This window comes from Drosophila elegans, unplaced genomic scaffold (assembly GCF_018152505.1).
Source record: "Drosophila elegans isolate 14027-0461.03 unplaced genomic scaffold, ASM1815250v1 contig_149, whole genome shotgun sequence".
In the NCBI taxonomy this organism is placed as follows: Eukaryota; Metazoa; Arthropoda; class Insecta; order Diptera; family Drosophilidae; genus Drosophila; species Drosophila elegans.
In genome coordinates this window covers 21,855,623-21,868,718 of record NW_024545513.1, presented here as the reverse complement: position 1 = coordinate 21,868,718, position 13,096 = coordinate 21,855,623, and the positions used below count along the sequence as shown (strand labels likewise).

Below are 13,096 nucleotides of genomic sequence, written 5' to 3'. Positions count from 1 at the left end.
TTCTGAGATTGAGTATTTGGTATAATAATAAATATATATTATTAAACTTTTAAAACATTTTTTGAAGTCCTTTTAAAATTCTAGAGATTTCTCAAAAAAGAGTATTTAGAATTCCCACTTTAGCCTCCACTTCACTTGACTTGTTTTTTATTTTATTAAATTTTTGGCCCAATATTTTACGATTGCAAGCGAAGACGCGACTAAGCGGCCTGAAAATTTCAAGCAGCCAAACATTTTAGCGCTTTTAATTGCCATAAACCAGCGATATTCGGCTATATACTCTTGATTGTGGCTTTATATGCGGATCTATGCATGCAACTGATCTCTTCTCGGCAGATATTATGGGTGTTTGGTTCTGGGGAATTTCTATTAGCGCATAGCCATCCCGCAAAAGGGGCTTTCCACCGGTGCACAGTCGCTCCAAGAACTAGAACTGTTCACATGATCCTACTAATTAGTATGTCTTAATTAACTTCCAGATGGCTGGCAGGCATTTCGCGAGACCAATCGACTGCAATCCTGGGACCACAAGCGTGTTCTGGTACTCCTCCAGGCAAAGTATGGCATATTTCCCTATTACCGCGTGAGCGTGGAGAATGGCTACAGCAATCCGCACGATTATGTGATCACACTGGACGAGGGGGAAATCGGACTGCCGGACAAGTACTTTTACGGCAACGATGCCGACGAGGAAGTGGTCCGGGGCTACAAGCTTCTCCTCCGTGATTTCGCCATCAATATGGGTGAGTTTTTTCCTTTCCAAAAAAAAAAAAACCTTTGAATTTGTTACTATGTATATTTAATTTACAATTTTAGGTATCGTTTCCCGGGAGGCTGATCTATTTGCCGATGACATTTTCCACTACGAACGTCGTATTGTGAACCACATTGGGGATGCCAAGGCCAGCGGAGATCGTCAGCTGAATAAACTAATGCGTCTGGCCGATCTGAAGACTAAAGCCCCTTCTGTAAGTGGATTTAGTTCAAGATACTGGATCAAATTCGTAGCAATTTATTTGGAAATTATTATTATTTTAGTTGCCCATCATGGAGTCGCTGCAGGCCATTTTTCCAAAAACAAAAATTACTGAAGACACCGAGGTTTTGGTACGCGATGTAGAGGTTATGAATGCTCTATCTGTTTTACTTTCGACCTCGGATAAAAAGTAAGTTAAATACTATTTATTTTAAAGTTTTACCGATTTGTTTTTAACAAATATAAAAGAGTAATTGGCTTTTTGAAGTCTTTTTAAATAAATTAGCCTGGGTTTTTATGTAAATGTTTATACATGTGCAACTGAAACTAAACTGCTTTTTAACTTTAACTAAAGAAAATTAATTTGTATATTCTTTGGATTCAATAATAATTTAATAACATAAATTTCTCATAAACATTTTAAGCCAGTTATATTATTATTTATTATTAATTTTATATTCTGTTCGACTCCAATGTAAAATTACTGGTAAACTTAAAATAAAAGCTATAGCTAAAAGGCCTTAAGCTTATTAACTAATTATTTATTTAGAAAATACAGTAATTTAACAAAATGTGCTTATATGTATGTGCAAGAATTTAAAATATTGTTGAAAGTATTTCTAGAATTTTGTCTATGTTATTGAGATTGAGATTAGATTGCAATTAAATTTATATGTATTTTTAATTTTTTTATTTTTTTAATAAACTAAAAGTAATAGAATATATAATAATTTGTATAATACTTTGCTTAATTAATTAACCAGTTTACATATGGGTATATGGAGTTTATAAAATCAGTTTGATGAGAACATTTTCGAACTTGTTAATTAAATCTTTATATTTGTAGACCAATTAACAACTTTATCATTTGGTCGCTGGCCCGTCAAATGCTGCCGCATTTGTCCAAGGAGTATCGCACCCTGGCGGAGAATTTCGATCATGCCGTGTATGGACGCACCGCCAGCTATCCCAGGTGGCTTATCTGCAGCAAGGTGGTGCGTGATTGGCTGCCCTTCGCTGTGGATGCGCTGCAGCAGCAGCCACCCAGGCAGCAGTTCGAAACGGCGACCTCGAAGAGCAGGGGATTGAACAAGACGCAGGGCAACGAGGAGCTGCTCCGGCTGATGTTCTACAGTCTGCGGAATCAGCTGAAGGACTCCCTGGATCAGGCCAAATGGCTGGAGCCGGCGGCCAGGCAGTTCATCCAGAAGAAACTCAACGAGATGCGGCTGCAGTTCGGCATACCCGATGAGGTCCTGGAGCAGCCCAACTATCTCAAGCAATACTACACCGAACTGATGCTGAACAATCTGTATTTCGTGGAGCATCTGGAGTCGATTTGGACATTCCGTCGCACGCGGATGGAGAAAAAGCTGGGCACTCTGAACATGCTGGATGTGTAAGTCTTGCGCAACGAGCCACCTGCTGATCCAAAAACTTTCTAACACTTTCTCTTCGATCCATCCATCCATCCATCCCGCTCTGTTTGGCAGCATTGTTTCCGAGATGTACACAAGGGACAATCCAGAGGCCATCGCCTACTCCAATAAACTGAATATGCTGCTCGTTTCAAGAGTGTTGATCAGTTCGAATTACTATGACTACCGGTATCCTGTGTACGTATGACAAAATATAAAGTTGTTTAATCTTAAATATGTACTAACGGTTTCTTATCTAAATTGAATAAATTTATATTTTATATAGCCCTATATATATATATACTTACTAAGAGGCAGACCTACGCGAAATTTAAAGCAATGATTTATATTTGAAAAGAAAATCATCGAAAATATAGATTGTCTGATGAGAATCGAAATTAATAAAAGTTTCTTATTGACTTTAAAACACTAATTTAAGCTTAAGATTAAAAATACCCTTCCAATGGACAAACTTTATAAAGGTTTGCATAGGTATAAATAAAAAATCAAATAAAAGCAATTTCATTTGAAGGGTTTAGCTTGGTTTAATTTGAGCACATCCCTTTTTTTTATAAAGGAGTAAAAGGAGCTAAGCCACTTTTAGAGGTAGTTTAATTTTATATGGTATTTATTGATAAAACAAACCCAAAGCTATATCTTTCTAATGATTGTTTCTCCTTTTCCATTTCGTGCAGAGCTGTGAACTTTGCTCGCATAGGCACCGATATATTGGAGGCCCTGATCGACAACTTCTCCACATTCCTGCTGCAGTTCAACACGCAGAGTTCGGACATTAGCGATGCCGTACCGGAGATCCGGTATGCCCAGCCGGATGTGAATTGCCTGGCGGCGGGACAGCCGCCTCGATTGGTCCACGAACTGAACGATCTGTCGAGCAGTGCGCTGAAGAGCTTCCATGTGACACTGAGTGCAGCCCGAACGGCGGCCAGGGCGTTGAGCAGCTTTGTGGGTGCCATCGATGCGGGCAGTGCCATCCAGGGATCGGGAATCGATCAGGTCAACACCTACGAGGCCCTGGGACTGACCAGGCGTCTGAGGGTGCCGGGCCTGAGGTCCTTCAACGAGAACGAGCTGTTTACGCTGGCCTACATGCAGCAGCACTGCAGCACCACCATTGCGGACAAGGACTATGCCAGGATCAAGCCGCATGTGGAGAGCCAGCTGGCCGAGAGTTATCTGTAAGCGGTTGCGTCTGTCATTCGGCGATGCCTCAGCACTCATGTTCCATTATTATTTCAGCTTCAATGCCACCTGGCAGCACATCCAGTTCCTGCCCCGCTCCACAAACTGTGCCGCCGCGGAGGCGAGTTGCTCCAACCTACTCTGAGATGCGTTTGGCCATCCACCAGGACCACCAACGCCGCCAGAGGCCTGTGGATGAATAGAAGAATGGACCAACCTATTTATTGTACTTTTTTTTTACTCCCACACATTGCCAGAGATACAGAGATACAGACATACAGAGACACACAGAATACAGACAGCTCCCCTCACACATCGCCTTAGTTGTAGTCTAGCGATTAAGTCTAGCACGTAGTTTAACCATGAAGGATCTGACTTAACTTTGACTAGCCACTGTTGACATCACGCCACACACACTCACACACGCAGTCTGCTCCAACTTGACACGAAGTAACCAAGTTAGGCAGCAAGTCGGCTTAAGTACGAACCCTACGCCTAGTTTAGTCTAGTTCGGTAGTAACCTAAACTTAGTTAGTTGCTAAGCGCCGTCGTCCACCCTGTATAAATTGATGAATTTGATTTTTGGAGAACAATTAAATGAGAGTAACTTTTCACAGAACTCGAAAAGCAAATAAATGTGGTTTTGTGTAAAGTCGGTTTGCTAAGAGGTACAATTAAGGCACATGTGTCTAGCTGTTGAACCACCAAACAAGTTAAAACCTTTCTTATTTATATTTTGTTGACGGGAAGGTTTATAAAGCACAATTATTTTAAATGTCTTTTATTTAACTAATTTAGCTTAAGGCTGGTTTGAGCCAAGTTAAACTTTTTGAACAAAGAAAAATAATCCCGTTCTAGCAGATGATTTTAATTTTTTTATTGTTTATTATAAAATCTTTATTTAAGAAAATGTGAAGAATTTTTTTTTATTATATTCCCTTTGCTTTTAAATGGTAGATTTAACAACAATAACGATGAAAATGTAATATAAATGTTTGCCTACTTTTGGGATGCTCAGAAATAAATATTAATAAATACTTGCTGGTTTTACATACAATAATTTTTTATTAACTATTTTTTCTATACAATTTTGTAGATCCTTCAATTTGTACTACACTTGCAATTTTTGTAAAAAGAGGATTAGTAAATCGTAAAAATAATCAGTTTTGTAAAATCTGATAAATTGCATCTATTAAGTTAATTTGTTGCCTACAATGTCCTTGATATAATTTGCCACGCAGCGATGGAATTCGGCATCCAAGTTATCTATTAGCTGGGAGCTGAGCTTACTGGCCACTCTGTAAAAATAAATGCATATTAGCGAGGTAGGCAGTGTAAATACAGTTCAATGTGCAGCTGCGGTCGAAATAATATTAGTGGGAAAATGTACAAAATCGAAACAAACTATTCTTTAGGGTATAAGAAAATTTTTCATTTAATCTATCATAATGCTCCATAACCAATAAACAAAGTGAGACTTAAAAACCCTTTGATATTGTTTTAGCTTTTCAAGAAAATTGAAAACTTATAATAATTCCTTAAAATAAACTTTTCAATAGACGGTAGCAAATGATTTTTAATAATTTAAAGAAAAACCCATATTTTTTCCTTCATCTACACTTTGTTTTGTAATAAAAACTTATTTAATGTCTATTATTAGCTATTTTGTTATTAAAATTAATTAAAAATATATTTTAGATCAATATTTTTTAAAAATATTTAAAAGTATTATACCTATGAAAAGTGTGGAATTTTATATTAAAACCATTGAGGTTATAATATAAATTTCCATAGTTGCATCTAAACTAAATATGATTGATATTTCCATAAGCTAAAAAACTACTATTATTTTGACCGCATATGAACAGAAGAATAAAACATCAACATAAATATATTGGATTTAAAATAATAAAGATTATGGGTGAATAATTATATAAAAACTACTACTACAGAAAGAACAGCATTCTGATTAAGCTCTATTTAGGCATGATTTTATGTTCAGATTTAACTGTGTTCAGCCAATACCTATTGGTATATTCTTACTTGGCATATATTTTCCAGGGCGCAGAGCTCTGTGAGTTGTTGTAAAAGCAGCTTCGCCGGCAGTTGGCCTGGAAGCGGTCTCGATCTTGAAGGAGCTGCTTCAAGGGATCAGTGGGTCTGGGCGAAGGTGGATTATTGGAGGGGATTTCTCGGATTGAAGCCTGCTCCTTTGGGGTATCTGCACCACAGCCCCACGAGCTCTTCGGCTCGATTAATCGGGCCTGTTCCTGGCGTCGCTGCTCCCGGCAGCTGGTCACCTGCTGCTTGTACCGCTCCAGCTCCTCCCGCTCCCGCATCGCCTGCTCCTGGCGCTCATTCAGCGGATGCCGATCGCCGGGAGGACCCTGCCCTCGCAGCTGTGCCTCCATATTGTCTAGTACTCGCTTCTCGTCCTTCAGCTCCTCCTCCAGGGTGCGTGAGGGGAAGACCTCGCCTTCGGGACTCCGCAGGACCTTCACCTCCTTGAAACGCTCGTCGCCGGGTCGCAATGTCTGATGCAGCTTCTGGCGCTCTTTCAGGTACCGTTGTCCTTCCCAAAACTTCTCCGCATAGGGGGAGTCGTTCGGGCTAAGGGGTCTACAAAAAGTTGAACAATAAATCAGATAGGTCCCTTGAAAATGAGTTGATTACATTCTTAGTTGAAAATTTGTGTTGTCTTAACGTTTTAAGGACTTTATACAAATTTCTTTATTTTCAAAAAATATATTTAAGTAATTACTCAATCGCTTTTAGCTAAGTTAAAGTTTTTTTTTACAGGAAAGCAAGCAAAAGGGCTTTCAAAAAGTGAACAAAAATTTAAAAACTTCACTGAAAATTTGTTATGATTTAATAAAAAATTCGTTATTTTGAATATTCTGAAATCTTTTGAAAGAATTACTTTTGTAATACGTTAAAGTATAGTTTTACAGGAAAGCAATTGCTTTTTTCGATTCCTGTCTTTTAAAAAAAAAATTTTGCGAGATTAACTTTTTTATTAAACCTTAAAATTTATTTTAAAGAAAATCAATTGCTTTTATGTAAGTCAAAGTATAGTTTTGCTGAAAAGCAATTGCCTATTTTCGATACTTGTCTTTTAAGAAAAACTTTAGTAACTTCAACATAGTCTTTGACTTTTGTATATGGTTTAATAATTTTTAGTCCAATTTAGTTGTTTACTTATATTAAGGTTGTATTTAAATTTAGAGAAAAAATGCCGTTTAGAACCTGTGCATTACGATAGCATATATTAACATGATTACGTTTATCCATTTTAATATACGAGTAAATAATAATTTTTTTTTGTTGTTTATGACTTAAACGATTTCAATAGACATGTTGAAGATTATTGGAAAAGGCTCTAAATAACACGCGTATCCAAGCTATACTTGTATGCGCCGTATAGATAAAGTTGAGTTATTGCATCAGCCTGGGGTTTTTAATCGGGAATGGGGTGGCAGGGGAGCCGTTGGCATTAGCTTTCATATGGGCCGCCGTCACGCAAGTTTTCTTATCCCTCCGGGAACTGCACACGACGCCCTTGCACGAAGTCCCTAGCCCCAAGCCTCCCAGCCACCCACTCCATTTCCTTTCCGGCAGTGATAGTGGAAAGCAGAAGCCTCAAGGCCAATGCCAAAAATAGGAAAATTGAACTAAATCGCAGTGGCACAAGTTCAGTTTTAAATACCCTATCAATGGATGCGGACATTTAAATCATTGGCAATTAAGTAAGATTTCCCAAAAAGCTGATTACAGAGTTGCATTTTTAAGCCTTTCATGTCCGGGGATTAAAGAAAAATACAAAGAAAATGTTGCCTGTAGGCAACAGTGGGCATGAAATAGTTAATTTAGTAATATCTGAAATACAAACCTACCAAATAGGAATACAATAAAAACATTTTACAAGGCATTTATTTAATATGTTTTGATATACGTTAGCATTAAATTCTTTAGTAAGTTTAAAACTATTTAAGTCCTCTTAAGTGAAGTGAACATTTAATAGAAAATAAATATTCTTTATATCGAAAGTTGAGTTAGAAATTCTACTTACTTATGATAAATTACAAAAACCAAAGATTCCAAGGCAAATTTATAAAAATAAATATCAAAAAGTATATTTTAAAAGCCATGTTATAATCAAAGTAACCGATTGGTCGGTTAGAGTACGATTACGCTATTCATTCACTCATTTGTTCCTTTATTCATAGCCTGGGTCACTGGGGTTAAGGTTGTGACTCCACGGCCACCTACTCCCCCTCCCCATATATATATTTTTGTTTTTTTTTGAAACCTCCCTTCCAATCGCAGTGATAGCGCACGTAAATAATATGACACAATCAAACTTGGAAATGGAGAAGCCAAAAACCGTAGAAGAATTAATTAATAAACACCGCCCGATGAGGCAACCCTCTGGCAGAAAGAGATGGCGAATGCGGTACTGGAGTGCGAGCGAGAGGGGGCGAGGCGTTCGCTAAATGGCAAAGCCAAATTTATTGATCAAACAAATAAAGCGCATCACTACAACCAACTCGGCTAGAAAAATCCAGAGTGGAGAAAACAAAGGGGTTGGGGTTGGGATTTATAAGTGATATTGAGAGGCCAAAAAGGTTAAGGTGGCAGAGCGCCCCCATCACCTTAGCCCACCGCTATTTATGGGCCCACCAAAATCGGACGATTGCCGGAGTTTGGTTAGGTAAATATATATATATATATGGCCAACACTATATGCACAAACTATGTATGTATATACATACGACCATATAACGCAAATTCCAACTGCAAACAGTTGTCGATTAGCGCCCGGCGATCGTAGTATTTGATTACGTGCGTTCTTCATATCAGCAAAGACCGAAATGCAAAAAATCAAAAAATACAATAACTGCCAAATTTGCACACCAAATAACAAAAAAGTGCGAGACATGAGACATTAGCGGAGCCACTAATGACCCAAAAACCAGAACCATATAAAGCCAGTAATCCAAATATCAGAGGGAGTGCTCGGCGAAGCGACCCTGAACTTGCCATTAGTCACCGACTTTGACTATCTTAACAGTTAGATACAAATAAGCCTCTACGGCAGATAAAACTTGAGCGGGTAAATAACATATTAAATACAAATTTAATGTGCCATTTAAAGTACGATTTTATTCACATCATTAAAATGCAACAGCGTATAGTTCTTATAGCAAAAGTTATTATAATTATATTGTAGTTAATGTTCGCATCTAGCTCTGACACTTTAAATACAAATAGTTGGGCGAAACTGCTAATTATATGTGGTGGTTTCCTAGTCTTGATAAAGTTATAAAACATGTTCATAGCCCATGATAACATATTGCCCACATAACATTGTAGCTTATTATATAATAATAATGCATAGTAATTTGAATAGTATTAACTAATTTTACATACAGTTTTTTTAATTTGTAAGTATTAACCGCTGGGAGAATTCTTTTTCATTTTTCAATCATATAATAGTGTCCATAAAAAGTGTGGCCAATTTTAAGTTTATGACGTTTTTTTGAATGCCACAAAATTGATAAGTGGGAGAATAACAAAATAAACTGATCGAAAGACAGCCAGCCTAGAAAATGAATAAGAAGTATTTTTAACGTTCGTTTATTAATATATGAAACATTGAACAATTCCTTAATTTAATTTTATTTTCCAATTTTATAAAACTTTGTAATATTTATGCATAGAAAAAAAATAGTTTTATTTTTACAGTAATTTTAAAAAAATAAGACATTTACAAAAATTTTTACAAATTTTTACAGTAATTTTAAAAAAATAAGACATTTACAAAAAAATTTATCAATTATGTTATGTTTCAGTGTTGTTTTTTTATTGTCTTATTTTAGAAAAAAAAATCTAGTCAAAATTTATGTAATGTAATGTTATGTAATGTAATGTAACATTAAAAGTCACATTTTAGAATAATTTTTTAACTTTGTTGAGACTAAAAACAATTTCTGGCCAATTCTTTTATTTGGTGTTTTGCGGTTGGTTAATAAACAAATTAAATAAAAGAAAAACAAATTCTAAAATTGAGAAAATAAAAAAAGTACTCATCCGCCACGTTGGTTGAAATTTAATTGAAAGTCACCAAAACTCATATTTAAATAGTTCACTTAGGCATATTTTGTTGCTTCTAGGGTATTCAAACTGTCGAATAAACTCTAACATGCAGCCAAAAGAAAAGGGTCAAAACGAGAGAGTGAGAAAAAGAGAGGGTTTTAGCACCAACAACAAAGGAAAACAAAAACCAAAACAACCAGTGGCCCTTGTTGTTGTTGCTCCTGTTATAGTTGTTCTCGCTATTTTTGTTGTTGTTGTTGTTATTGCTCTAGACGCCGGTTAATCTGAATGAGTATGAGTAACAGTAACTCCACGCAAGTAGAGCAGCGGCAGCGACGCCGGCAGCGACGATGGCGTCAGCGGAGGAGCATTGCCAGCTGACTCCCACTCTCCCACTCTCGCTTACTCTCCCTGTCTCCCCCCAATTCTCTCAGCTGACGGCCGGCGATGACATCATTTTGGTGTTGCCGTCGCCTCTGCCGCGGCGCAGTCGCATCGCCCCAACGTCGCTGCTTCGCCAACAGCGGTGTTAAAAAAAATAGCACTGCAAATCACAGTCACTAAGGATTACTGTTTCCTTACAATTCAGTAAATGAATTATTTAAATGCTCTTACAAACCATTTTTTAATATAACAAGCATCTTATGCTAAAAAAAATAGTCGTAATAATAATAATAATAATCGAACAAATATTCAAATTGCTATAAAAAATAATAAGAATGCCGCATCAATTTCAAATTAAAAAATCAATTAATACTTTAATATTTATATTCGATTTTAGGCCCTCATATAAGACTTAATATTAAATTTTTTATTTTGCCATATCTATAATTTGCAATATACTTTTATACTAAAAAAAAGGCACTTTAATGAAAACTTAGAATTTATAAAGTAAAAGCTTAATTAGAGATTAATAAATTATATTTAAAATTTATATATAAACCATAAAAACATTTTTTGAAACAACCATAAATTTATGCCACTATTTGTACCTCAGTTGTATGCGGCACTTACAGCATCTGGAGAAACATTATTTGATTATTATTTTTAGCTATTGCTGCCACCAGGGTAGCCAAGCGAAACCGTAACCATCGTACCGTTTTAACCGGAATAACTGAATCATTTTTATAACCGTAACCGAAAAAGGCATCTTAAAAAAGTAAACACCATTGATATTGATTTTAAATAACACTTTTGCACTTCTACAAGCAAGCCTATTTAAATTTTGTTCATTTCATTTGATTTATAATTTCGTTTTGATCCTAAGCATTTAATATTTTAAATATTTCAAGTATTTTTTCCGCATTAAAAACCCACCTTTTAAATAACACTAGTTCTTCTAATTTTCCGTACAAAATGTAGAAAACCAAAACAAAAGATCTTTAGATTTCAAATACTCACAGCATCTGGAGCAGCATGAGCATAGTGTCCCGGGAGGGATCTCCGGTGGCGCTGGCCACAAAGTCCACAATGCCCTTGTCGTGCTGCTCGGCCCGCTGGAGAAGCTGCAGCAGTGCATCCCGCTTCGCCGACGGCAGACGCTGCGGATTCTGGACGAGCGGTACGACATGGGGCAGGTGATCCTCCTCCGATCGAGTCCTCCGATTCTCTGCGCCACCGATCCTCGGGTATGTTTGGGACTTGGTGGTGCTGGCTGCCCGGGCGCTGAGAATTGGCGAACCGGCTGGAACTGGCGGATGTTGCGCCATCTGGCGGCGCGCCCCCTTTGCGACCTTGGTCTGGCCACGCCTCTTCGGGTGGGCGGCAGGCGGTGGTGGTGGGGGTGTTTGAAAATCGCTGGCTCGTTCGATACGAGCGAGTAGTAGCTCCAGCTGCTCGTGGGCCTCTGCCATGGAATTGTTCTTCACAGGGCGACAAGGTCGTCGAGCTGCTGGCTGGGTGGGCGGAGATGGACCGGAGAGGTGGGGACACAGATACGAGTCGACCTTGGCGCGGACGGAGCGCAGACGCTGCCGGATTTTGGAGCCATTGGGGGGCGGAGCAGGTGATCGAAAAGCGGGCTGTGGCTGCGCAACGGTGTTCTGCCCACCGAAGGCCACTGGGATGGGGCGCTGCCGATTCGTGGTCTTGACCTCCATTCGCCGGCTCTGCTGGGTCACAGATCGCCGCTCCCTTGCGGGCTGATCATCCAGATAGGGATTGGCGCAGCGAAGGGCCTGCAAATATTGCAAATAATTTTATAAATATACCTAACAGCATATTCTACACTTCTAAGTATAGTAAATCATAGGTATCAATACAACCTATTTGAGAACAAATTAAATCCAACTTAGTAAAATAATATTTAAAAAAAGAAAACATTAGTAATGTTAGTATATAAGTCAAATAATCACAGTCATCCATAAATAAAAGTTCAAATGGCTTTTATCTTAAGGACTATGCAGTAAACAGACGAATGACGAATATGGTAAAATATCCTGAAAATGAATTTATTTAAGTTTAAATTACTTTTATCCGTAGGCTCTATTCTTTGCGTATACTAGTCAAATTATTCTTTAGGTTTAGAAGAAAAAAAACTGTGACTTAACTATAAAACTAGATATTTTATAATAAAAATTATTTGAACTAAGTACCAAATGCTAAAGTATGATGAAAAGGTAGTGGTTTTCTTTGGTTCGTGGTTAAATATTCTAAAAACCATTTAAATTAAAATTTGGTTGTTTTATTTTTAAAACTACTTTGGATACAATAATCCCTTAAGTTTTCAAGTTAAGACGAGAAGCTAATAGTGGTTATCTTAACTTGATAGTAAAATATCCTGAAAACGATTTAATTTAAGTACAAATGGCTTTTGAACTATGAAGAACTATGAAGAATGCGGAAGGTAATTCTACACTAATAAAAAAAATGTAGTAACTCCAAATATTTTGTACTCAATTTAAATACTCTTCCTTGATTATTAAAGTTTAAGTATAAAATTTTGAAATCAATAGTCAGATATTTCACTTTTTCTATTCAATTATTTTAACAGTGTATTAATATTTGGCTGTCATACCTTGGTGGACAGTATCTGCGGCGGTGGCTTCATGGGTGGCTCCCGTTGGGACTCCCGATCCCGCCGGATCCGGGTAGTGGTGGCCGTACTGCCGGTGGGCCGCACCACTGCGATGTTTCCGGGGGAGGGGGGTGGAAGCCGGCTCCGCATGGGCGCGTGGGCAGCGGCGGAGGCAGAGGCGGGACTCCTGCACCGCTGGATCCTTGAGGTCATCGCATCGCGGCCAGTGCGCCTGCGCACCAACTGACGCGACGACGGCGCCGGCAGCGATTCCATATCGCCGCTGCCGCTCCTCTGCTGCGCCGCAGCTGCTGCGCTGCTGCTGCGCTGTCTCGCACGCCGACTGCCGGCGTTTCAGTTTCAGTTTCTTGGTCGACGCTCGCCGGT

General features: G+C 38.2%; 2 protein-coding genes across 4 annotated transcripts in view; one reads left to right on the top strand and one right to left on the bottom strand.

The window, feature by feature from the left end:
* LOC108147673 (protein gone early) overlaps positions 1-4,229 on the top strand; it is a 32,098-nt gene extending 27,869 nt beyond the window's left edge. For all 3 annotated transcript variants that reach the window (XM_017274369.2, XM_017274371.2, XM_017274370.2), the window contains exons 5-11: positions 480-743; positions 817-968; positions 1,039-1,166; positions 1,824-2,375; positions 2,470-2,592; positions 3,090-3,593; positions 3,655-4,229. In XM_017274369.2, coding sequence (XP_017129858.1) covers positions 480-743; positions 817-968; positions 1,039-1,166; positions 1,824-2,375; positions 2,470-2,592; positions 3,090-3,593; positions 3,655-3,742 — 1,811 coding nt within the window. In that variant the 3' untranslated portion in view covers positions 3,743-4,229. The remainder of the gene's footprint in view (positions 1-479; positions 744-816; positions 969-1,038; positions 1,167-1,823; positions 2,376-2,469; positions 2,593-3,089; positions 3,594-3,654) is intronic.
* Positions 4,230-4,636: 407 nt separating this feature from the next.
* On the bottom strand, positions 4,637-12,985 carry LOC108147721 (RNA-binding protein 33). The gene is made up of 4 exons (XM_017274449.2): positions 12,710-12,985; positions 11,095-11,870; positions 5,641-6,216; positions 4,637-4,895 (listed from the first exon to the last, which is right to left on the bottom strand). Exons 1-4 carry the CDS (start codon positions 12,983-12,985, stop codon positions 4,790-4,792), a joined length of 1,734 nt encoding a protein of 577 aa, XP_017129938.2. The 3' UTR covers positions 4,637-4,789.
* Between the last annotated feature and the right edge of the window lie 111 nt (positions 12,986-13,096).

Coding starts and splice junctions, on each gene's coding strand:
- LOC108147721 (XM_017274449.2), bottom strand. CDS start 12,985: ATGGAATCGCTGCCGGCGCCGTCGTCGCGTCAGTTGGTGCGCAGGCGC. Junction 11,871..12,709: donor CGCAGATACTGTCCACCAAG/GTATGACAGCCA, acceptor CAATATTTGCAG/GCCCTTCGCTGCGCCAATCC. Junction 6,217..11,094: donor CTCATGCTGCTCCAGATGCT/GTGAGTATTTGA, acceptor AACTTTTTGTAG/ACCCCTTAGCCCGAACGACT.